Source organism: Amblyraja radiata, chromosome 4 (genome assembly GCF_010909765.2).
Source record: "Amblyraja radiata isolate CabotCenter1 chromosome 4, sAmbRad1.1.pri, whole genome shotgun sequence".
NCBI classification, from domain to species: Eukaryota; Metazoa; Chordata; class Chondrichthyes; order Rajiformes; family Rajidae; genus Amblyraja; species Amblyraja radiata.
The window spans coordinates 82,151,092-82,175,327 of NC_045959.1; the positions used below are offsets into that span (position 1 = coordinate 82,151,092).

The 24,236-nt window shown below is 43.9% G+C and overlaps 1 protein-coding gene across 5 annotated transcripts in view; it reads right to left on the minus strand.

Moving 5' to 3' along the window:
- mtcl1 (microtubule crosslinking factor 1) overlaps positions 1-24,236 on the minus strand; it is a 177,519-nt gene that overhangs the window by 96,684 nt on the left and 56,599 nt on the right. For all 5 annotated transcript variants that reach the window (XM_033019844.1, XM_033019842.1, XM_033019843.1 and 2 more), the window contains exon 4: positions 2,899-2,958. In XM_033019844.1, the coding sequence (XP_032875735.1) occupies positions 2,899-2,958 (60 nt within the window). The remainder of the gene's footprint in view (positions 1-2,898; positions 2,959-24,236) is intronic.

Here is a 24,236-nt window from a genome sequence, read left to right on the forward strand (position 1 = left end):
CATAAACCCTTGTCCTCTGGTTCTTGATTCCACTACTGGGCAAAAGACTGTACATTGACCCAATCTATTCCTCTCATGATTTTGTACCTCTATAACATCGCTCCTCATCTTCCTGCACTCCAAGGAATAAAGTCCTAGCCTGTTCAGTCTCTCCCTATAGCTTAGGCCCTCGAGTCCTGGCAACACTTGTAAATCTCCTCTGCACCCTTTCCAGCTTGACATCATCTTTCCTATAATATGGTGACCAAAACTGAACACAATTTGTAAATTGTGACAATAAATCCAGGTCTCTTGATGACTAATTCAGAAACATCATCACTACGATCCTGCAACATCAAAACTATTGGCAAATAGCTCTCCAGAAATCCAATGCATTTATGAGCCAGTCACAGTTCATCCTATATCATCAATGAACCTGCCAAATTCAGGAAATGTATAGCAAAGCATCTTCTTCTCTGTGGCTTCTGTTAGATATGGAAAGGGCATTCAGTCCTGATGTACATTTACCAGTTGTATTATAGTTTTATGATCCAGGTGATACAATGAGATCATGTTTCACCATGTTTGGCTTTTAGCTCCCAATCCTGTTGAGCGCACTATTCTCAACAGTCCATTTGGAAGGATAAGGAGCTGTGACAAGAATGCGTATTTGGTATCATGCAGCGAGTGGCATCTTTAAAGTAATGCCTCAATCATGTGTGACATGGTCTTTGCACATCTCGGTGTTTATTGCCAAAACTTAAATATCCTAGAACTGTCCAATTGCTTTACTTGGGCACTGCAGCTATTAGAAAGGACAAATGTCATGATCCAGCTCATATTCGATTTTCCTATCATGTCACCTTGCACCTTGATCAGTGATATACTATTTAAGGTCTCAGACAAATTCTGCTACTATGGGAGCATTCCCTCGTAAAAACCACTAGTGATGATGGTTTCCCTTGCTGACCTGGCAAGAACAATGCCATCTTGGAGGATAGAGGATCGTAATGAAAGGCAAGTCCCCCTTACAATGATCCGTGCATGCCAGGTCAATGATTGGCCTCTTCATCCTTCTGTAGGGATTATCAAGCAATTTAACCATTTACCCTTGTGTATCTGCAACACATCATTGGTATCAAATGACAGAACTGAGAGCCTAACATTGACATCCTCACGTATTCAATAAATCTGGAATTCAGACTACAATCAAAAAGATTCAATTGACATTTGGAGACACCTGGATGACAAGCTGGTTTTCCAAAACTATACATAATCTTGATATCACAAATACAACAGGGCAGATTAAATGGTTTAAAGGGTACACTAAAGGTCATTATTAAATCTTCTGAGGTTAATCCACACCTCAGAGATTTCAATGGTGCTAAATCTGCCGGTTCACTATTAATGAACTTGTATTTGTGGTTGTGAGATATTGCACGGAAACAGGCCTTTCATCCCACCAAATTTACGCCGACCAGGGATCACCCCATACACTAGCACTATCCTACACACATTAGGGATAATTTACAATTTTACCAAAGCCAATTAACTTACAAACCTTTTCAACTTAGAAGTGTGGGAGGAAACTGGAGAAACCGCACATGGTCACAAGGAGAACATACAAAATCTGGATCTAACCCGGGTCTCTGGCAGCAACTCTACCGCTGTGCACCTGTGCCTCCTCATGCTTTACATGCCATGACAGGAACAAGCATTGTAGATGGGTACAACAAGGTGAGAGGGGAACACACTGCTCCCTGTTCCAGCCCTTGAACCTTAAACAAAACAATGATGTGGCCGGTGGGTGGAAAATGTGACATCCAGCCATCAACCACACTCTACAGACAGCACCCATAGTCAGGATCGAACCCGGATCTCTGGCATTGTAAGGCAGCAACTCTACCACTGTGCTGCCCCTTTTCTTCTGGCTCACAATGTGGTACAAGGTGTCTTGCAAATGCAGCAATTTGGAAATACTGCAAAATGTTCTGTCAAATTAAGGACGGTTTTAGCGCCAGTCGCGGGTTCGATCCCGACTACAGGTGCTTTCTTTACGGAGTTTATACGTTCGCCACGAGACAGCATGGGTATTCTCCAAGATCTTCGGTCTCCTCCCACACTCCAAAGACGTACAGGTTTGCAGGTTAATTGGCTTGGTATAAATGTAAATTGTCCCTAGGGTGTGTAGGATAGTGTTAATGTGCGGGGATCGCTGGTCGGTGTGAACTTGGTGGGCCGAAGAGTCTGTTTCCGCACTGTATCTCTAAACTAAACTAAGTTTATCATACCATTGAACAGTGGGATCCTCTACCCAGCATTCGCTGCTGATGATTTGTGCAACTGTTTAATTTAGAGCTACAGTGTGGAAACAAGCACTTCGTCCCACTGAGTCCATGCGAACCATTGATCTCCCGCATACTAATTCCATGTTATCCCACTTCCACATTCTACACGTTAGGAGCAATTTACAAAAGCCAATTAACCTATACATTTTAGGTTAAAAACTGAAATTGTTAACCTTTTAGTTACAGTTTAAAACTAAACTACAAACCTGTATGTCTTTGTTATGTGGGAGGAAATGGAGCACTCAGAGAAAACCCATGAGGTCACAGGTAGAACATGCAAACTCCGCACGGACAGCACCCGTGGTCTGGATTGAATCTGGGTTTCTGGCGCTATGAGGCAGCAGCTCTACCGCTGTGCCATTGTGCCATCCCTGTATTCACCAATTAAACAAAAATATATACAAGGACGTCAAGAGGAAATAAAAGGTTTTAAACTTTCTCTTAAATATCTGCTAATGGCAGTGGATCTTCAAAGAAACAATGAATAACCGAATGGGAACATCGAGAAGCAGTAATAAAATCAAACATTTCCGAAAATAAAGTGAGCTTAGCAATGTAGAGTGCATGTTACCTGGGTGGCACTCTTCTTATCTTTGTACAGCTCTCGGCTCCCCCTTCTCTTCAAAGAACTCTGTAAGATACAAAAGGCAAAGTGGTTTCATGAAAAAAAAGATACGAGACAACAGCTTGGCAAAATAAAATGACAAAATCACCACCCACTTAGAAAGGTTTACACTAAACAGCTTAGCTCCTCCATTGAAATAGAAGTTAAGTGTCACATACATATGTCAAGTGTGTGGTGACACAAAAGCCTAGGTCTTGCTGGACTCTAGAATGAAAGGCAGCCTAAGATGGCCTAAATTGCTGGAGTAATTCAGTAGGTAAAGCAGCATTTCCTCTGGACTGAAAGAATGGAGAGGAGATAGCCAGTATAAAGAGATGAGGGGGTGGGACGGAGGCAAGAGTTGGCTTGCGATAGGTAGATCCTGTTGTGGGTTGGTAGATGGAGTCAGGTGGGGAGAAAGAAGTGGAGATGAAGAGAATGGAATGTGAGCTGTGGAGCGCTGCAGATAATGGAATATGGTGGGAAAAGAAGGTAGAGTTATGGCACCAAATAAGGGAGATGTGGTGTACAGATGGAAACAGTTTAGTTTATTATTATTGTCGCAGTGAAAAGCTTTTGTTTGCTTGCCATCCAGTAAAAAAAAGACTATATGTGAATACAATCAAGCCGCCCATAGTGCAAAGACAAAGGATAAGGGGTACAACATTTAGTACAAGGATATAGAAACCTAGAAACATAGAAAATAATTGCAGGAGTAGGCCATTCGGCCCTTCGAGCCTGCACCGCCATTCAATATGATCATGGCTGATCATCCAACTCAGTATCCTGTACCTGCTTTCTCTCCATACCCCCTGATCCCTTTAGCCACAAGGGCCACATCTAATTCCCTCTTAAATATAGCCAATGAACTGGCCTCAACTCCATTCTGTGACAGAGAATTCCACAGATTCACCACTCTCTGTGTAAAAAATGTTTTTCTCATCTCAGTCCTAAAAGATTTCACCTTTATTCTTAAACTGTGACCCCTTGTTCTGGACTTCCCCAACATCGGGAACAATCTTCCTGTATCTAGCCTGTCCAACCCCTTAAGAATTTTGTAAGTCTCTATAAGATCCCCCCTCAATCTTCTAAATTCTAGCGAGTATATATATAACACTGAAGTACGATAAAGTCCAATTAAAGAAAGTTCATATGTCTCCAATGATGTAGATGGGAGGTCAGAACCACACTCCAGCTGAATAGAAGACTCAATTGGAAAGAAACTTCCAGCTGCCTGATAACAGCTGGAAAGAAACTTCCTGGATCTAGAGGTATGCGTTTTCAAACTTCTGTACCTCGTGCCTGATGGGAGAGGGGAGAAGAGGGAGTGACCAGGGTGAGACTGGTCCTTGATTATGTTGGCGGCCTTGCCGAGGCAGAGTGAAGTGTAGATGAAGTGTGGTGGGAGGGGAGGCAATGGCAAGAGTGTGTGGGTGATGTGCGGATAAATTGGGTGGGAGAGGTAGGAGCTCCATGGGAAAGAAGGGCCTGAATGGGAGGATCTGGATAATGAAGGTACTGAGGAGGAGCAGGCTACCTGGAGTAAGATAATTCAGTATCAGGTTATTGGGATATAGACTACTGAAGTGAAATATGAGTTGCTGTTCTCTAGTTCGAGTTTGGCCTCACCCTGGCATTGGAGGAGGCCGAGAACAGACAGGTCAGTGTGACAACGGAGAGGGAAATTGAAATGGCAAGCAAAATATACCATTAATTACAGCTCTTTTGTTTTTGACAGTTAGGTCATCAACTCTCTACACTAAATGTTTATTCATTTTTGGCCCAGAGCCATTAGGTAATCTGTTTAGTATTATTGTGCAAAATAAACATGTTTATTAAGACTGAAGCGCAGGGGAATTTGGCCTCCTCTCCCTACCATCCTACTAGCCAATGTACAGTCACTAGAAAACAAAGTGGAGGGCTTAAGGTCAAGGCTGCTTTACCAAAGGGAGCTGAGGGAATGGTCTGTGTTTTGTTTCACATAGATATGGTTCACCCCCAGCTCCCCAGACTCAGCGGTCCAATCTGAAGGTTTCTCCATCCACCGGATGGACCGTACGCAGGCATCTGGGAAAGGGAGAGGAGGGGGCGGGGCGTCTGCCTCATGGTCAACTCTTCGTGGTGCTCAGACATGGCAGTTCTGTCTAACTCCTGCTCTCCGCACCTGGAACACCTGGCGGATGAGTGCCGCCCCTTCTACCTACTGAGGGAATTCACCTCCATCAACCTGACCACGGTCTACATCCCACCCCATTCTCTCAGCATATGACAGTCCCGCCATCCCAGGAATTAACCTTGTAAACCTACGCTGCACTCCCTCAATATCAAAAATGTTCTTCCTCAAATTAGGGGACCAAAACTGCACACAATACTCCAGGTGTGGTCTCACTAGGGCTCTGTACAACTGCAGAAGGACCTCTTTGCTCCTGCCCCCTGGCAAAGACCACTGGTTGACCTCTAAGAGATAAGTCAAAGCACTCTGTGTTGACATCAGTGTACCCTTGTGTTGCTAGGCAGTGTGGTTTACAATTAGTACCTCCCAGACAGTCTGGTGGAGATCATAAACTTGACATGTGACCAGAGCCTTAGATTCCTTTACTCTTTCACTGTTTGTCATACACCACTAAGAGCACTGTGCCCATAGGTATTTAAATTGTAAATTAAAATATCTTCGCATTAAAAACACATTCTGAATATCACAACTTCACTTCTAGATTTGTGTTTCCTTTCTATTTCTTATTAATACTCCATCATACTTTTAATTTTTTTTAGATGCTACACATTAGTAGGCCTTCCACAGTGAACTTGGTCAGTTTAAAGTGAGAGTGGGAAACAGAACATGTAGCGCTCAATGTAAGACCTTTGAATAAAATCAGATAATACAAGCAAACGATTATGACCTTGCATCTAAATATTCTTATGATCCCACTCACATATGAAACAAATTCCATCTTCAAGCCAGGTTTACGAGCAGGTCATGCACCATTTTAGCCTCACAGGTGAAACCGATAATCCCACCAGTGAGCTGTCAAAGCCACAGTGCTGATTATGACTGATTCTGAGCTATGTGGATGCATGATTGCTCATGAGTGGGGAGAGGATGCACTGCAAATCATCTTGTGCTTTTGCTGCACTCTCAGATTCAATCTTGTCTTGTGCAGGCATGTAGGCGGAGAGGGTAATCTCCAGCCTCACTGAGCATCCTTGGGCTTAGTCTCCCCTTGTACCAGTGCAGACCTTGATCTGTAATAATGCCTGCAGTCAGTTCCAACCTCTAAATGTGTTACCGTCTGCTGATGACAAATCAGAAACATTTGTCACACAAAATAGGATTGTGTTGTTAAGATAACACCGAGAGAATTCCATTGATGTTTTCTTCCAAAGATTTCTGTCCCACATTCATTTTTTGAATTACTGTTAGAGCTTACTATATTTCTAGCAGGTAGAACTATTAATGTTGCGTGAAGATCTGCAGGTTTTAAATCAAGGAAAGACACAAAGTGCTGGAGTAAATCAGTGGATCAGGCAGCATCTTTGGAGAACATGGATAGGCAACGTATCAGGTCGGGACCTAAAGAAGAAGGGCCCAGACGTGAAATTTCACCTATCCATGTTCCGTGGACCCACTGTTACTCCAGCACTTTGCATCTTTTTTTCTAACTAGCATCTAAACTAGCATCTGCAGTTCCTTAAATCAGCTTTTAAATCATATCAGTTACGTCATCTGTAAACATTCTCATTAGTGCACAGATCACAGATATATTAGTATAGTTTATTTCTGAGATGTCCTGTTCATGTTTTTCAGATTCTTATCAAAGGCTCTGACATATTCAAGAGATTGACAAAGGATTAGAAAGGATTTAACGAATAAATGTAGGATTCTGAGTTAGAGAGAGAGCCATGGCCCATGCAACTTATGTCGTGCTGAGGAGTCCAAAGTTAATTTGGCATCTTAAAAATAAATTTTATAGAGACTTGCCAAAGACTTTTAACAAAACACATGCAGTGCAATAAGGGTTCCTTTATAGTGTGTATACATGATAAGGAGAGGCACACAAAAGATAGATGTGTTTTATAAACAGCATTATCTCAAGTCATGAGATATTTTATTGGCTTTCAATTGTGGAGAAAAATATATTACAGTGAGGGGTGATTTACGGAGAGAATACTTTATGCAGAGAGATATGTTAAACTGATGTGCAAGATGACCGCGTACAGAAATATATATTTTTTAAATGCATTTTAATCATGGTTATGAAGTAGCCAAGAGTGATGAGATAAGGAGATTTGAAATTTCAGACACAGTTGTTTAACCTTCAGTGGAAAATAATGAAACTTAAGAATGCAATGCTGGGGCCACATACAGTTCATATCTCACATTCCCTACATTGCCAAAGCTCTGCTCTATACAATGGTTAATGCTATTGCATGTGTTAAACACTTTCAAGTTGCCACTAAGCACGTGATGCTCAGCTGGGGTACACTGCAAAGCAGTCCATCCTGAGGCAAGTAATATCCATTATCCAGCCCGGCAATGATAACTCCATCTCTTCCTGACGGCTTAGACATAAAAAAAAGAGTTAGTGTTGGTAATCAAAGAACTCACGTTACTCTCAAGTTTCCAGCCAGCTGCATGGAGACTAGCAGCTAAAAATACTGGCATCCATCAAACAGGAAGTTTGCAGTACACAAACTGTGTGTAAAGACCCTGGGAGATATGGGGTCCTCTCCTAAAGACCACCCTCCCTTCAATCCCAAATGCCTCAACTAAAATAAGCCATCAATCCTTCTCACCTTAATGACACTAGCCCTGGTACTGAATGGCACTGCCTCGTTGCATAGTTACCTATACATTTTCTATGATCTCACTCCATATAAATGTGCAATCTGTAATATGCTCTCTATCAAATATTGGCCATGATTTTTAGTTTATTTTGAGGCACAGCATGGAAACAGGTCCTCTGACCCATTGAGACCATGTCAACCAACGATCACCCATACACACTAGTTTTATCCGACACGTAAGGGACAATTTACAGGAGCCAGTGCAACATCCTCGTAAGTCCTTCCAGGTGAAGCAGCAATTCATTTGCACTTCTAGTCTAGTCTACAACATTCAGTCTGGTCTGCACTAGAGAAACAAAACGCAGTTGGGTGATGGCATTGGAAAGCCCCTTCGCTCAGTCTGCAGGAGTGATGACGACTTTTATTTGCAGCCTCGGGTTTTCATGGATATGCGGCAAGCGTGGGAAGAATTAGGCAATGCTGTTGTCCCCCTCTGTGGCAATCAAGGGCACACCGACTACATTTCCTCGCCACAAAACGTTTCCATCCTGCTGTGCCTCACAATCTGCTCCTCAGCACTGTATTAGAGGGGTCACTCAGGCATTACATCATGAAGAATTAATTTTATAGACAGGTACAGAAAGGAAACAGGTAGCGTATGCCACTGTGTCTACACGAATTACACCAATCCGACAATTATCACATCAGCCACTTCATTTTTAGCTGAAGAGAAGCTGGCTAATTGGCCTTGGAGTTCAGTTGGATCATGGGGAGAAAGTGAGCAGTGGCCAATTTAAACTTTATTTTAGACTAGAGATACAGTGCTAGAGAAACAGACCCTTTGGCTCACCCATACAGACCCAGTGATCATCCCATACACTAATACTACCCTTCACACTAAGAAGAATTTATAATTTTTTACTGAAGCCAATTAACCTACGATCCTGTACGTTTTTGGAGTATGGAGGAATGTGGAGTACCCGGAGAAAACCCACACAGTCACAAGCAGTATGTACAAACTCTGTACAAATGGCACCCATTGTCAGGATCAAACCCGAGTCTCTGGCGCTCTAAGGCAGCAGCTCTACAGCTAGGCCACTGTGCCGCTCCTAAATTTGTAAATTATTCCAAACAAATGCCAGGATCAAATGGACAAATTCTCTGACTCTTCCTTTAACATGAGAAGGATATAGACAAATGTGAGGGGGAAGAGTGAAAAAGAAGGAAGAAGGGGGGTAGGAGGGTGGAGAAAGAATGCAAGAGATGCATTTTTCCATTGACTCTAACTGCTACTATACTACCATGTGTTTCCAGATACATTGTTTATTCAGTTGCAAGGGGAAGCAAAACGAGGATTATTTCCTGTTGAGTGGAAAATCTGTGGCTATGCAAAGCAATTTTCTTTTCCCAGGAAACAGAATTTGATGATTATAGAGGCCCCTTATCAAATCACAGACCAATGATGCTGGACCTATGGCACGTCCTCTGTCCCCGCCATCTACTCAAAAGCCAGAAGCACAAATCGGTCCATCAATCAGACCAAACTCCAGCTTCCACTCACTGTATGACTAACACATGGGGATGGTATATGTACAATGCCAGAGAGAAGAGAGAAAGAGGAAATGGTTGATGAGGTAAGGGTGGGCTGGGGTTGCAGTTTGCAGGGGTTTGGTTGGGATGTGGAAGTAAACCGGAGCATCTGGAGAAAGACATGGTGGTTGTGAGGAGATCAGCAGGAGAAGTGAAGATTGTACCTGGGTTTCTGGAGTTGTGTGCCAGAAGTTCCATTAACTCTGCCATCTGGAAAACTGTCAGTGCATGGCACACAAATGGTCGGAGCACAGTAACCTACAGTGTTTGAAGTGTTCAACATATCCAACAATGCAGCAGGGGTTGACAATGCTGGGCATTCTGTGATAAGCTTGTTAAACAATTTAGATTTGTTTTTCCAATGGAATGCTTGACCAATTCTTTAAGTCACAAAGTGTCCATTTGCACTAAATGGAAAAGGGCCAATATCATGTCAGCAGCAAAGCAGGCTCTGTTCCTCTTGGTCACTCCAGCATTCATGTCTAATACTTATTATGTGCCCTCTGCTCTTTGACCTTATGCTCTCTGGGAGAACATGCATCACATGCAGAGGCATACAGTCAATGGCCACTAGCCATGTTAGTCAACCCCTGATATCATTGGTTTTTAGAGAGGGAGGGGGGGGGTAGATAGTGAGGGCAGAGAGAGAAGGGGGGAGAGGGAGAGGGAGAGGGAGGGGGAGAGAGAGGGAGGGGGGGAGAGAGGGGTGAGTGGGGTTAGGGAGAGAGAGGGAGGGAGGGGGGAGAGGGAGGGAGAGGGAGGGAGGGAGGGGGGAGAAGGAGGGAGAGGGAGGGGGGGGGGGAGAGGGGGGAGGAGAGAGGGAAGGGAGGGAGGGGAGAGAGGGAGGGGAGAGAGGGAGGGGAGAGAGGGAGGGGAGGGAGGGAGGGGGTACAGGGAGGGGAGGGACAGAGAGGGGGGGAACAGGGAGGGGGGGACAGGGAGGGGGGGACAGGAAGGGGGGGAACAGGGAGGGGGGGAACGGCCTCGCGGGGCTGGTCCCGACATCGCGCGGGGCTCCAAAAATCTTTCACTGTCCGCATTGAGGGCGTACGCAGCGTCTCGATGGGCGTACGCAGCGTCTTGACTTCATACGCAGCATCTTGACATCGTACGCAGCGTCTTGACGGCGTACGCCTAGCGCGTGGCGTTGCGCGATGACGTCACCGCCCGTAGAAGTGGAGGAAGTGAAATCGCTAGGGAAATGGGAAAAATGTCGGCGTTTTCGGAGGAGAGCCCGGCGGCAGCAGCCGTTATGGTCGCTGAGGCGAAAAAAGGAGTGAGTTGGGGGGGAAGGATTTTATTAAAATGTGTACAGAAAAATGACGACATTTGATGAGTGGATGAGTGAATGTAAAAGTGAAATCGCTAGCGAAATGGTAAAAATCTCGGCGTTTTTGCAAGTGGTTTTGGCGGAGTAACGAGCCAGATCCCGGGTTCGATCCCATCCTATGACTTTGCCATCAGCCAGGCTTGACTTGGAGCTGTCGGGCTGGGGTGACTGTAGGGATCTTAAAACTTTGTTTCCCAGGGCTGGGGTGAGTGTGAAAGGGGTGGTTTCTGCCCAATCAGCAATGTTCTTATACAGTTAAGTCGCGACTGTGGGACGGCTGCTCTGACGGACATACTGGGTGAGTAGAGAGACACACACTGCTATCCCTCTGGTCTACGGACCTTGCTCTCAGGGGAAAAAATGACGTTAATGTTCAATTTACCTAATCTTTTTGTTAGAAGTTTACCAACGTTTTGATGGGAAATAAATTAAGGGAATAATACAATCTTACTAGACACAAAAAGCTGGAGTAACTCAGCCAAGCTGACAGCATCTCTGCAGAGAAGGGTCGAAATGTTTTTTCAGTCTGAAGAAGGGACTCGACCAGAAACATCACCCATTCCTTCTCTCCAGAAATGCTGCATGTCCCGCTGAGTTACTCCAGCATTTTGGGTCTATCTTCGGTGTAAACCAGCATCTGCAGTTCCTCCCGACACAATGCCTTTCAATGATTGATGCCAGACCTTGAACAAATGCAGTTCAAATGGACTTTTGAATGCAATTTTGGAAGGATTGTTTCTTGAAACAAACTGCTCTAAAAGTTTGAAGGAAGGAATTGCAGATACTAGTTTAAAGCAAAGATAGACACAAAATGATGGACTAACTCAGCTGGTGAGGCAGCATCTCTGGAGAAAAGAAATAGGTGATGTTTCAGGTCGAGATCGTTCTTCAGGCTGGGTCTTTTTATAATAATAATAATAATAATAATAATAATAACTTTATTTATAAAGCACTTTAAACAACTACAGTTGCCACAAAGTGCTGTACATGAGAACTCATGAACAAAAAGCTATTACAAACAATTAAAAACCATTAAAAACCGTAAAACGAAGGACTATAAAAACACACTAAAAATTAAAAGACATTAAAAGCACTAAAAACAGGAGCAATGCCTCAGCCAGTGTCGAAAGCCAAAGAATAAAAATGTGTTTTTAGGGAGGATTTGAAGATGGACAGTGAGGGGGCCTGTCTGATGTGCAGCGGCAAGGTGTTCCAGAGTGCCGGAGCAGCAACAGAAAAGGCTCTATCCCCTCTGAGCTTCCGCTTAGACCTTGGTACCTCAAGGAGCAGCTGATCAGCTGACCTGAGACACCGGGCAGGAGCATATAGGTGGAGCAGCTCAGAGAGGTAAGGCGGGGCGAGCCCATTCAACGATTTAAAAACAAATAAAATAATTTTGAAATGAACTCGAAAGTGCACTGGGAGCCAGTGTAGGGAGGCCAAAATTGGCGTAATGTGCTCCCTCTTTCGAGTTCCAGTTATAGTGAAAAAAAAACTGCATGACATCATTTTTACCTTGTGATGATTTTTCCACACGTCGGTAGTCGTTGTTGGCTCAAGAGTAACTCGGGAAAGCAATTTGGTACATCGCAGAAATGAGAAGTAAACAGCAAACTTAGACATACACGTGGGAACTCGTTTAAACTCGTGAACATAAACTTGGAATCTCGTAGACAATTGATTTTTTCTTTCACTCAGGATCACTCATGGGTGGACTCGCACCGTGAGACAGGGCCATTACAGTTGACAAGAGTCCCAACCCAAAACGTCACCTATCCATGTTCTCCAGACATACTGCCTGACCCGCTGACCCGACTCCAGCACTTTGTATCTTTTGTTGTACACTTGCATTTGCAGTTCCTTGTATGTATGTTAATGTCCTATTCAACCATCACCCTGTGCCAGCTGACAAGTTGCTGAAGACCCTGTGCCTGAACCCTCTGTCAGTGGATCATCAAAGACAGGAAGCAGCATGTGAGGCATGGAAAGCACAACTCGGACCGGCAGACCCTCAGCATAAGAGAACAGCAAGGCTGCGTACTCTCCCCTCTCCTTTACTCTCTCTACACCAACGAATGCACCTCCACAGACTCCTCTGTTAAGCTTCTCAAGTTTGCATACGACACAACCCTGATTGGACTGATCCAGGATGGGGAGGAATCTGCCTACAGACAGGAACTGTCACAGCTGGTGTGCTGGTGCCATCGCAACAACCTGGAGCTCATTGCTCTTAAGATGGTGCAATTAAAAGTAGACTTTAGGAGAGCTCAACCTCTCCTTCCCCCAATCACCATCAACAACACCACAGTCACATCCATGCAGTCTTTTAAGTTCCTTGGAACCATCATCTCCAGGGACCTTAAATGGAGGGCCACCATCGACTACATAATCAAAAAGCACAACAGAGGATGTACTTCCTGCTGCAGCTGAGAAAACACAATCTCCCACAGGCAATGATGGTCCAGTTTTATACTGCCATCATAGAGTCTGTCCTCACCTTCTCCATCATGGTCTGGTTTGGCTCAGCTATCAAGCATGACATCCGGAGGCTGCAGCGCATCGTTCGACCAGCTGAGAAGGTTGTTGGCTGCAACCTTCCCCCCATCGACGAACTGTACACAGCAAGGGCCAGGAAGCGAGCGGGTAAGATCATCTCTGACCCCTCTCACCCTGGCCACAAATTCTTTGAAGCACTTCCCTCTGGAAGGGGACTCTGGACTGTCAAAGCCGCTACAGCCAGACATAAAAACAGTTTTTTACCACGAGCACTAGCTCTACTCAACAGCCAAAAGTCTGTAGCCTCCTTTTGCTCTGGTATTTTATTTCATTCTACTCATGTTTAAATGATAATGTTTTATTTTTAATTGTCTACTGTGTATCGTGTTGTTACTTGCGAGCAAAGCACCAAGGCAAATTCCTTGTATGTATACATATTTGGCTCATAAAATTTATTCAATTCAATTCAATTCAATTTTATTTGACCAAGAGAGGCCAGTAATTTAAGAAAATTGTACCTCAGGTCCAGACCCCTTCTGTCTCACCGGCTGCAAGTCCACTGAAACAGGGCAGCAGACAAAATACCAGGCAATATAAGGACATTAGGCAATAGACAAGACAATAGGTGCCGGAGTAAGCCATTCGGCCCTTCGAGCCAGCACCGCATTCACTGTGATCATGCGTAATCATCCACATTCAGTACCCCGTTCCTGCCTTCTCACCATATCCCCTGACTCCGCTATCCTTAAGAGCTCTATATAACTCTCTCTTGAAAGCATCCAGAGAATTTGCCTCCACTGACTTCTGAGGCAGAGAATTCCACAGATTCACAACTCTCTGGGTCAAAATGTTTTTCCTCATCTCCATTCTAAATGGCCTACCCCTTATTCTTAAACTGTGGCCCCTGGTTCTGGTCTCCCCCAACATTGGGAACATGTTTCCTGCCTCTAGCGTGTCCAATCCCTTAATAATCTTATATGTTTCAATAAGATTCCCCCTCATCCTTCTAAATTCCAGTGTATACAAGCCCAGTCGCTCCATTCTATCAACATATGACAGTCCTGCCATCCCGGGAATTAACCTCGTGAACACATAAAGTCAGGAGGGAAGTACACACCTCATATCCTCTCCCGTGTTCGGTAATTACAAAAAGCACGGTGTTTTAATGTTTTTCTTGACTAATTCGAGCATTTTCTAATCTCAGGAGATAAAATGTAATTATACAGGTATTTCAAACGTAGTCATCATAGCATAATAGTAACGAGTATATTTTAATACACTAGAAGTAATGATTCAGTAATTCACTGGTTGAATATTGGTATTGCTTTTGATAATGATTTTGCTGCTGTCACACGCACTGAGATATAGTGAAAAGCTTTGTTTTTCATACTATCCAGGCTATTCATACTATCCAGGCTATTCATACTATCCAGGCTATTCATACTATCCAGGCAATTCATACTATCCAGGCTATTCATACTATCCAGGCAATTCATGCCATTCATGAGTGCAAAAGAGAAAATAAATAGTGCAGTACATAATGTTACAGCTACAGAGGAAATGCAGATTTTAAAAAAGGCCACAAAGTTCCCATTATTTTTAAATCTCTCATTTGCCTCCCTTCTCTCTGTCCCTTTAATGCTTTGCTTCAACACTCCAATGCCAATTCTTGCTCCTTCCACTTCCCCCATCCTCATTGCTCTAGTACTGGCAGCTGTGCACCCACTCTGGAATTTGCTCCTTGAGCTTTCACACCTCTTAACCATAACTCTTTCGATCACCTGTCCTGACGTCTCACAGATGGGTTTGTTTTCACAGTGTAAAATTAAGAAACAGGTGCATGGATAGGGCAGGTTTGAAGGGATATAGACCAAGCGCAGGCGGGTGGGACTAATGTAGCTGGGACATGTTGGCTGGTGTGGGCAAGTTGAGCCGAAGGGCCTGTTTCTGCACTGTATCACTCTGACTCTATGACTCAGGTTCCTATTAAATCTTTCACCCCTCACCCTAAACCCATGTCCTCTGGTTCTTGATTCCCACTCTTGGCAAGAGTCTCTGTGCATCTACCCGATCTATATGTCTCATGATTTTGTACACCTCTATAAAATCACCCCTCATCCTCCTGTGCTCCAAGAATAAGAGTCCTAGCCTGCTCAACCTCTCCCTGTAGCTCAGGGCCTCGAGTCCTGGCAAATCCTTGCAAATCTTTTCTGCACCCTTTCCAGCTTGACAACATATTTCCTATAATGTCTTTTAAGGAGTTGGTTTGGCTATACATGACTTCTGACCCCGCAATGTGGCTGTTTCGCAAACGCCCTTTGAGGAATGGCCAGCAAGCTAATTACTTATCATGATACATGGCGTTGAAGAACGCAGCTCACCACCTCCTTCGGAGGGCCAAGAAGTGGATAATTAATGCCATTTTACTGATGCTCCTACACCCCACATCATCTGGTGCCTGCATTCTCCTGGAATGTGCCCTTAATGTTTGCAATTTGCAATCATAGAATGTTAACGGCGATAAATGGCATAATTCAAAACGTCACCAGTCTGACAGGGTCCATAAATGCTCCATCAATTCAGCACCATCCTTGTAAAAAGCACCACATCAATCATTATTACTACACAGCCCTGGGACTGCATCAACAGCATGGCCGTCATAACCCGATGAGATTTTAGTATTGTATACATTGAAACAGAGCAGGAAGACCATTGTAAATCTACCAAAACTTTCCTGACTCTCTGGATTACTTGTGGATAAAATCAAATATTCTGAAGGCTTTGCGGTATCATGTGTAATAACAGTGAATGTAGAATATCTACACCTGAAATTGTGTTGATATTTAATGACTCATTAATTTATTAACATTATTGATAAACTGCCTCAACGTCCATATGTTTAATATTGGCATATATCTTTAAGCATACTTAATGAATTTCTTAATTGGAACTTGGGTGGGGGCCGTATCATTCATGGTGGAATTGGCATTAAATGATTCCCATAACCAGAGATTTATCTAAAAATACAAGCATTCTTTAATGTTCCAGTAGTGGAAATGGCCCTGTTTACTAATACTCCCAAAAATTAAACCTAAAATTGTTTAAGAAAAATTTGGACAGGTACATGAATAGGAAAGGTTTGGAGGGATATGGGCCAAACGCAAGCTGGTGGAACTAGTGCAGATGGGGCACATTAGTTGGCGTGGGCATGTTGGGCCGAAGGGCCTGTTTCCATGCTGTATTTACCATGATTGCTACTCTTCCAATCCCCAACAATTCACATAGTTCCAAATCTTGAGTGTGTCCATTGCCTGTAAAGTGCTTTGGGAGATCTGCGGGTGTGAAGTATGCCACAGAATCCAAGTTTTTTCCATCTGTTTCTTTAGTAACCACCAGCCAAAAAAAAGCAGGTTTCCAAAGCAAAACAGTAGCTGTTAAAAATGTGAAAAAAAAACAGAAAATGCTGGAAATACTCAGCAGGTCAGACAGCATCTTAGTTTTTAGTTTAGAGATACAGCATGTAAACAGGCCCTTCGGCCCACCGGGTTAGTGCCGACCTGCGATCCTCGCACATTAACACTATCCTAACACACTAGGGACAATTTACATTTATACCAAGCCAATTAACCTACAAACCTGTAGTGTGGGAGGAAACATCTTTGGAGTGTGGGAGGAAACCGAAGATCTCGGAGAAAACCCACGCGGTCACGGGGCGAACGTACAAACTCCATACAGACAGCACCTATAGTCGGGATTGAACCCAGTCTCTGGTGCTCTAAGACCGAAACTCTACCGCTGCACCACCATACTGTATGGCGAGAGAAAGAGAGTCAATGTTTCAGTTGATGACCTTTCATCAGCGAGGAGAATCCAGCTGTAGTGCTTGACGAATGAAACAGGAGAAGCTTCAAATCATGCACAATGCAACGCATAACAATACATTCAACAGAGAAAGCAAAGAATGCAAATCAAAAAGTTGCAGATGTTGGAAATCGGAAATAAAAAAGAAAATCCTAGAATCTCTCAATTCTGATATAGTAACTTTAACCTGAAACATTAACTCCGATTCTTCTTGCACTAGTAGAGCTTCTGTCTAACTGCGCCAGAATCCCAGGTTTAATCCGGACCTGCGGTGCAGGCTGAGAGGATTTTGTACATTCTCCCTATGAGCACATGGGCTTATGCTCCGGTTTCCTCCCACATCCAAAAGATGTGCGGGTTTGTAGTTTAACTGGCCTCTGTAAATTGTCCCTGGTGTGTAGTGAGTGGATGCAAAAGTGAGATAACATAGAACTGGTGTGAATGGGTGCTCGATACTTGGCATGGACTCGGTGAGCGGCAAGGTCTATTTCATGCTGTATCTTTGTTAAAAAAGATGCTGCCTGCTGAGTATTTCCAGAATTTTAAATTTTTATTACAAAATCAATCAACTCTGAAGACGTGATTTGAAAACAGATGTGTTTTTCCATTATTAGGTCCCAATGTACGTTCTGTGGATAAACATGGGATAAGGACTGACCATGTGGCCCACAGGAGCTAAACTAAGCTTTAATTCAATTCTCCTAATGAAAACAAGCAGATGGATTTTGAGCAGCCTGACAGATTACTTCAACCACTAATTGCTGAGTATCTGTTTTAAATTTACTTTGCAACCCTTTTGAGTTTTGTTTTCAAGTCCAACTCTGCTACTGACTTCAAAGAGGTGCTACAGAGGATGTTCTATGTTATTTAGGTGTTAATGGTCTCAAGAAAGGACTTAACTTTAAATAACAAACCTTTCCTATTTTCCTCAGGATGTGGGTAACATTGCTGTAGCATCAGTCCATCCCGTGGCTTGTAACGTCACTGCTGAGGTCACATCGAAAAGCAACCCACACAATGTGGGGGCTTGAGTCATGTGTAGGCTGGGCCTGGAAGGTATCATTTTCAGAAGTGATTGAATAGATTATTTGGGTTTATAACAACAATCTTTCAATGGGGCCTCCTCCACTGTCAGAGTGAGACCACACGCAAATTGGAGGAACAGGACCTCATATTTTGCTTGGGCAGCTTACAACCCAGTGGTATGAATAATGATTTCTCTAGTAACCCGTGCATTCCCTCTCTCCCCCAACCTGGTCCTCCTAATAGTTCCACTTTTCACATCCTTGTATCATTTTGTTATCACCTCTTCCCCAGTCAACAAAGGGCCATTATGGGCTGCACCCTTCCTTGGTCATTTGTTGCCGGCCCTGCTTTGTGCTGGCCTTTTCCTACCTCTATTTTCAGTCTGAAGAAGAGTCCCAACCTGCAATACCACCTATCCCTTTTCTCTAGAGATGCTGCCTGACCCACTGAGTTACTCCAGCACTTTGTGTCCATCTTTGGTGTAAACCAACATCTACAGTTCTTTGTGTAAGAAAGACAAAGGACAAAGGACATAGGACAAAGGACATTTATTGGCACCAATTGATGTAGTGAAAAGTGAGTTGCCATTGCAGCACACAAATAAAATAAACACAACATTATAGAATTTACCATTAAACATAAAAAACATCCCCCCACAGCGGGATCAACGTTTCCCACTGTGAGGGAAGGCAGCAACGTTCAGTCCACTTCCTCTATGTTCACCCATGGTCGGGGCCTATTGAGGCCTTCGCAGTCGCCGCTACGGCAGCCTGATGTTTCAGGCCCTCTCGCCGGAATGATGGAACTCCGGCGTCGGAAGAACGCTCTCAGCGGCTTGGAGTTCAGAAACGGCTGCTTGTTACCAGAGACCGCGGCTCCCAAAGTCCACAGGCCGTGCTGGGCGGGGCTCCAACACTGGCGATCTTGGCGAAAGATCCCAGGCTCCGCTGTGTTTAAAATCAACGCTGCCGCGGCTGGTAGCTCCGCAGACCACGATTTTGAAGTCGGCACTCCAGAGCTCCACACAGCGACCCGGGTAAGGCATCGCCCCGCTCCACGATGGTACCTCAGTGCTGAAGCTGCAGCTCGAAGCTCTGGGCGGTCTCCGGCAGGAAAGGCCGCGCCAATCCGAATGGTAGGCCGCGAGGAGGGGGCGAAGATGCGGCACAGAGGAAGGACGCATCCTCCCCCAGGAAGGGAATGGATAAAACGGTTTCCCCCTTTCCCCCCCCCCCCCACCCCCCCCCATCCCCCACATAAAAAGACTAAAAGGCCTCCAGAACAAAACTGTTTAACAAACTAAAAATTTAAAAAGACTGAAGAACGAACAGCTGCAGGCGAGGCTGCCACATTCCATGGCGCCACCACTCGACTACTGATGCTGGTTTAAATCAAAAGGAAGACACAAAATACTGGAGTTGCAAGGGCCAGGAAGCGAGCGGGTAAGATCATCTCTGACCCGTCCCACCCTGGCCACAAACTCTTTGAAGCACTTCCCTCTGGAAGGCGACTCCGAACTGTCAGAGCCGCCACAACCAGACATAAAAACAGCTTTTTTCCACGAGCAGTAGCTCTACTCAATAATCAAAAGTCTGTAGCATCCTTTTGCTCTGGTATTTTATTTCAGTCACATGTTTAAACTATAATGTTTTGTTCTTAATGTTTTAATGTTTTATGTTTTATTCTTAATTGTACTGTATGTTGTGTTGTTACTTGCGAGTGGAGCACCAAGGCAAATTCCTTGTATGTGTACATACTTGGCCAATAAACGTATTCATTCATTCATTCATTCATTCATAACTCAGCGGGACAGGCTGCATCTCTGGAGAGAAGGAATGGGTGACGTTTTGGGTCGAGACCCTTCTTTAGACTGATGTCAGAGCAGTGGCCCAATCCCCTGATATCAGTCTAAAGAAGGGTCTCGACCTGAAACGTCACCCATTCCTTCTCTCCAGAGATGCTGCCTGTTCCGCTGAGTTACTCCAGCATTTTGTACTTACAGTTCTTTTCTACACACTTTAATTTGCATGGTAGTTTGTTTCTGATTGCAACTCCGTACATTGCTATATCAATTCTACAAGTTTGTTTAAATACTATTGAACCACTGAGTAATAAGACAACTGTTGTACTTCACTGATACCGTATTTTTCACATCATCACGATGATCCAGATGGCTTCACAGAAAGTCTCCTCAACTATTTGCCCAACACCCTTGTGGTCAGTGACTTCATTGGATCTCATTTCAATGACATCGCAGTTTTTAAATTCTCATCCTTGTTTCCAGATCCCTCTCTGGTCCCACCCATGCCTATCTCTATAACTGCCTCAGGCATTTACAACCCCCCAGGACATCGGCACTTGACTAATCCCAACCTCACCTATTTTAATCACTCCCCTGCTGAGGCCTATAGTTTCAGATGGTTGGAAACTAAACTCTGGAATCCCTTCACCAAATTCTCTTCCTTTAAGAGGCGCACCATAAAACTATAACTTTGGCAGATATTTTAATGAGCTGTCCTTAAATCTCCTTTTGTGGTGCACTCAAATTTGGTTAGGCAGCATTCCCGTAAAGTAGCGGGTCTTTTCCTATCTCAGAAGTCTTTCATAAACCAAGGCTACTGTTGTAGTCCCAGATACAGGGGCAAATCAATCTTGGCGCAAGTTCCAAAAGTAGGCAGCAATGACTAAATGCTTTCAATTATGTAATTACATTTGTTTTCCAACTTGCCTGCACAGTTGGAATTCATCCACTTTTTTTTTCACATTTCATTTCCTTTACACTGGGGGATTAGACTTGAAGCTTGAGACTTGAACAGCACCTCATATTCTGCTTGAGTAACTTACAACCCAACGGTATGAACATTGAGTTCTCCAATTTTAGGTACTCTTACTAAAAACAACCTTCGCCTCTTTTCCAGTTTTCTTCTCCCCCTCCCCCCCTATAATCAGTCTGAAGAAGGGTAACCACGAAACGTCACCTATCCACGTTCTCCAAGAATGCTGCCTGTCCCGCTGAGTTTCTCCAGCACTTTGTGTCCCTTTGATGCTTTTCCCTGTGCTTTCTCCAAATTTCTTAAAGATTGGTGACCACAACTGAGTCAATGCTATATATATGTGTGTGTGTGTGTGTGTGTGTGTGTGTGTGTGTGTGTGTGTGTGTGTGTGTGTGTGTGTGTGTGTGTGTGTGTGTGTGTGTGTGTGTGTGTGTGTGTGTGTGTGTGTGTGTGTGTGTGTGTGTGTGTATATATAATTTAAAGTCTCATCTTAACCACTTCCTGTCTGTGCTGTATATTGATTTTAGAGAAAATGCTACCCTGTATCGCTATGATTTTTGGCCATCTTACTCACAGTCCTCCTCCGCTGAGCCAGCCCCGAGGATTTTTCCCATCGATGAAAAATAAAAAAGTTATGAGTGTTTAAAAAACCTTGAGATCAGCTGATTTGTCGTCTCGCCTGTCAATCACCGTGATGAAGGTAATCCTCCTTCCGGGGGGGCAGGACTATAAAACTCCGGATGCCTGGACGTGAGTTAGTCACTCTGCAAGATCACGAGGGAGAGGCCACGACTGTCATTCTAAGCTGTGAATCAACTGAACTGTGAGTCTGCTATGTACTTGCAATAAATGATTTGTTAGCCCTTTATGAAAATCCCATGAGTTGTTTGGCCTGCTGCCCTGCCTGTGCTTGAAACCACAATGCTTAATTGGAAATGAAATGAAATGAAATGACAATGCCATGAGTTGTTTGGCCTGCTGCCCTGCCTGTGCTTGAAACTGCAATGCTTTATTAGATCCGACTGTGTTTGGAAGGAATAAATGCTTTATTAGGTCCGACTGTGTTTGGAAGGAATAAATGCTTTATTAGGTCCGCCTGTGTTTGGAAGGAATAAATGCTTTATTAGGTCTGACTGTGTTTAGTCCAAATATCCCGCTCATTTTGTGACTTCCACTTAGTGGACAGGTCGCGCTGATTGCGTTATTTCCGGTGAGTGCAGAGGTCGCGCTGATTGCGTTATTTCCGGTGAGTGCAGAGGTCGCGCTGATTGCGTAATTTCCGGTAAGTGCAGAGGTCACGCTGATTGCGGAAGTGCCGCTGACTGCGGAAGCACCACAGTGGAGACCGCGCTCAGCCGTGTGAGTAGATTCAAGAATGTTTACTGTCATATATATGGCGTGTGTCAGTTTGTGTGAGTGTGTGTGTGTGTGAATGTGTATATGAGTGTGTGTGTGTGTGTGTGTGTGTGTGTGTGAGTGTGTGTGTGTGTGTCTGTGTGTGTGAGTGTATGTGTGAGTGCATGTGTGTGAGTGCATGTGTGTGAGTGTGAGTCTGTGTGTGTGAGTGTGTGTGTGAATGTATGTGTGTGTGTGAGTGTGTGTGTGTGTGTGTGTGTGTGAATGTATGTGTGTGTGTGAGTGTGTGTGTGTGTGTGTGTGAGTGTGTCTGTGTGTGTGAGTGTATGTGTGTGTGTGAGTGCATGTGTGTGAGTGCATGTGTGTGAGTGTGAGTCTGTGTGTGTGAGTGTGTGTGAGTGTGTGTGTGAATGTCTGTGTGTGAGTGAGTGTGTGTGTGTGTGTGTGTGTGTGTGTGTGTGTGTGTGTGTGTGTGTATGTGAGGTGGAGGGTGTGTGTGAGTGTGAGGGTGTGTGTGAGTGTGTGTGTGTGTGTGTGTGTGTGTGTGTGTGAGTGTGTGAGTGTGTGAGTGTGTGAGTGTGTGAGTGTGTGTGTGTGTGTGTGTGTGTGTGTGTGTGTGTGTGTGTGTGTGTGTGAGTGTGTGTGTGTATTGGAATTGAGGTGGAATATTGCGTTGGGGGACCAGCCCTCCCATGTGAAGCTGGGACTCAACGGGTCCCACTTAGTCTAGTATATATACTAGGCCAGTGAGCCAAAGTTCTCATTTAAGGTACGATGTTTCCCTTATGTTTGGACCTAATCGCTCCACCACAGAATAAATGCAACCATGAAAACATCTGTTCATTCATTTTGTAGCTGCATTGAGTGAACTAAATGAACAATAAAGCCACTATGGTTCCTGTCTGTATTTATTTGATGGTGCACGGCGTATTTTGAATGTTTTGCTTTTGGCTTGTGATTTTCTTGGCATGTTTAATCCGCTAGAACACTTTCACTACAAACAGAGATAAAATCTCCTGTTCACTGGGGTGTAACAAGGTCTGGCAGTGCATGGGATTGCCTTGTACCAAGTTGTGTTCACCATTCCAAACGAAAGGTCTACCATCCACATTCATCTTTCTACCTTACGATCAATTACAAATAAAATTTTTACTCCACTGCAAATTCAAATTGCATTACACATTGGTCTCCCTCATCAAATTAGCATGACTGAACCCAGCTGTATCCAGATAAACCAACAAAGAACAACCATGATTTTAATTGATAAGAAGATAAAGGACCCAAAGTACTGGAGTAACATAGCAGGTCAGGCAGCATCTCTGGAGAACGTGAATAGGTGATGTTTTGGGATGGGGCTGTTCTTAATTGATAAGTTGCTTTCCTTATATCAACACCAAAAGTTAGATCTAGGACTATTCAAATTAAATTATAAATTGATTCAACATTAGCAGTCACTCATGCATAATCAGTGCTGCAAAGTATTCTAGATTTTGAATTTTATTTTTGAACTTAAATTCAAGTCAAACACTTTGATGAAATAGCTGGAGAATGTACACATCTAAATTTAAAATGGATTTACAACATATAGATACTCTGAGTGTAATTATAAGTTTTGCGAGGAAGATATTGATTACTAATGGATAAGAAATCTTTACAATTATTTCCATGGAACATAACACTACTGAATGGTCCTCTCATAATCTAGGGTGTGGACCTGATCTCCCAACCTACATCATTGCCGAATTTCTACTTTATTTAATGTGCACTTCCTCTGTAATTGTAACGCTGCAACAATATATTCTGCACTCTTGTATTTTTGTCTTTGCACTACTTGTACTTGTGAATGGATTGACGGTACTCATGCCTGGTATGATTTGACTGATTAGCACACAAAGTTTTTTTACTGTATTTTGATACATGTGACAATAATAAATCAATCCCAGTAGACTTTTAGCTGCCTCATGCTGCTCCCTTGCATGGGCCAACATTAGAATCTGGTCAGGCATCTGATCTGGGGATTCTTCCTGATTATTCGAACAGTGGACTACAGCCGTGTTTTACGCGTTCAATTCAACTCAGTTGGATTT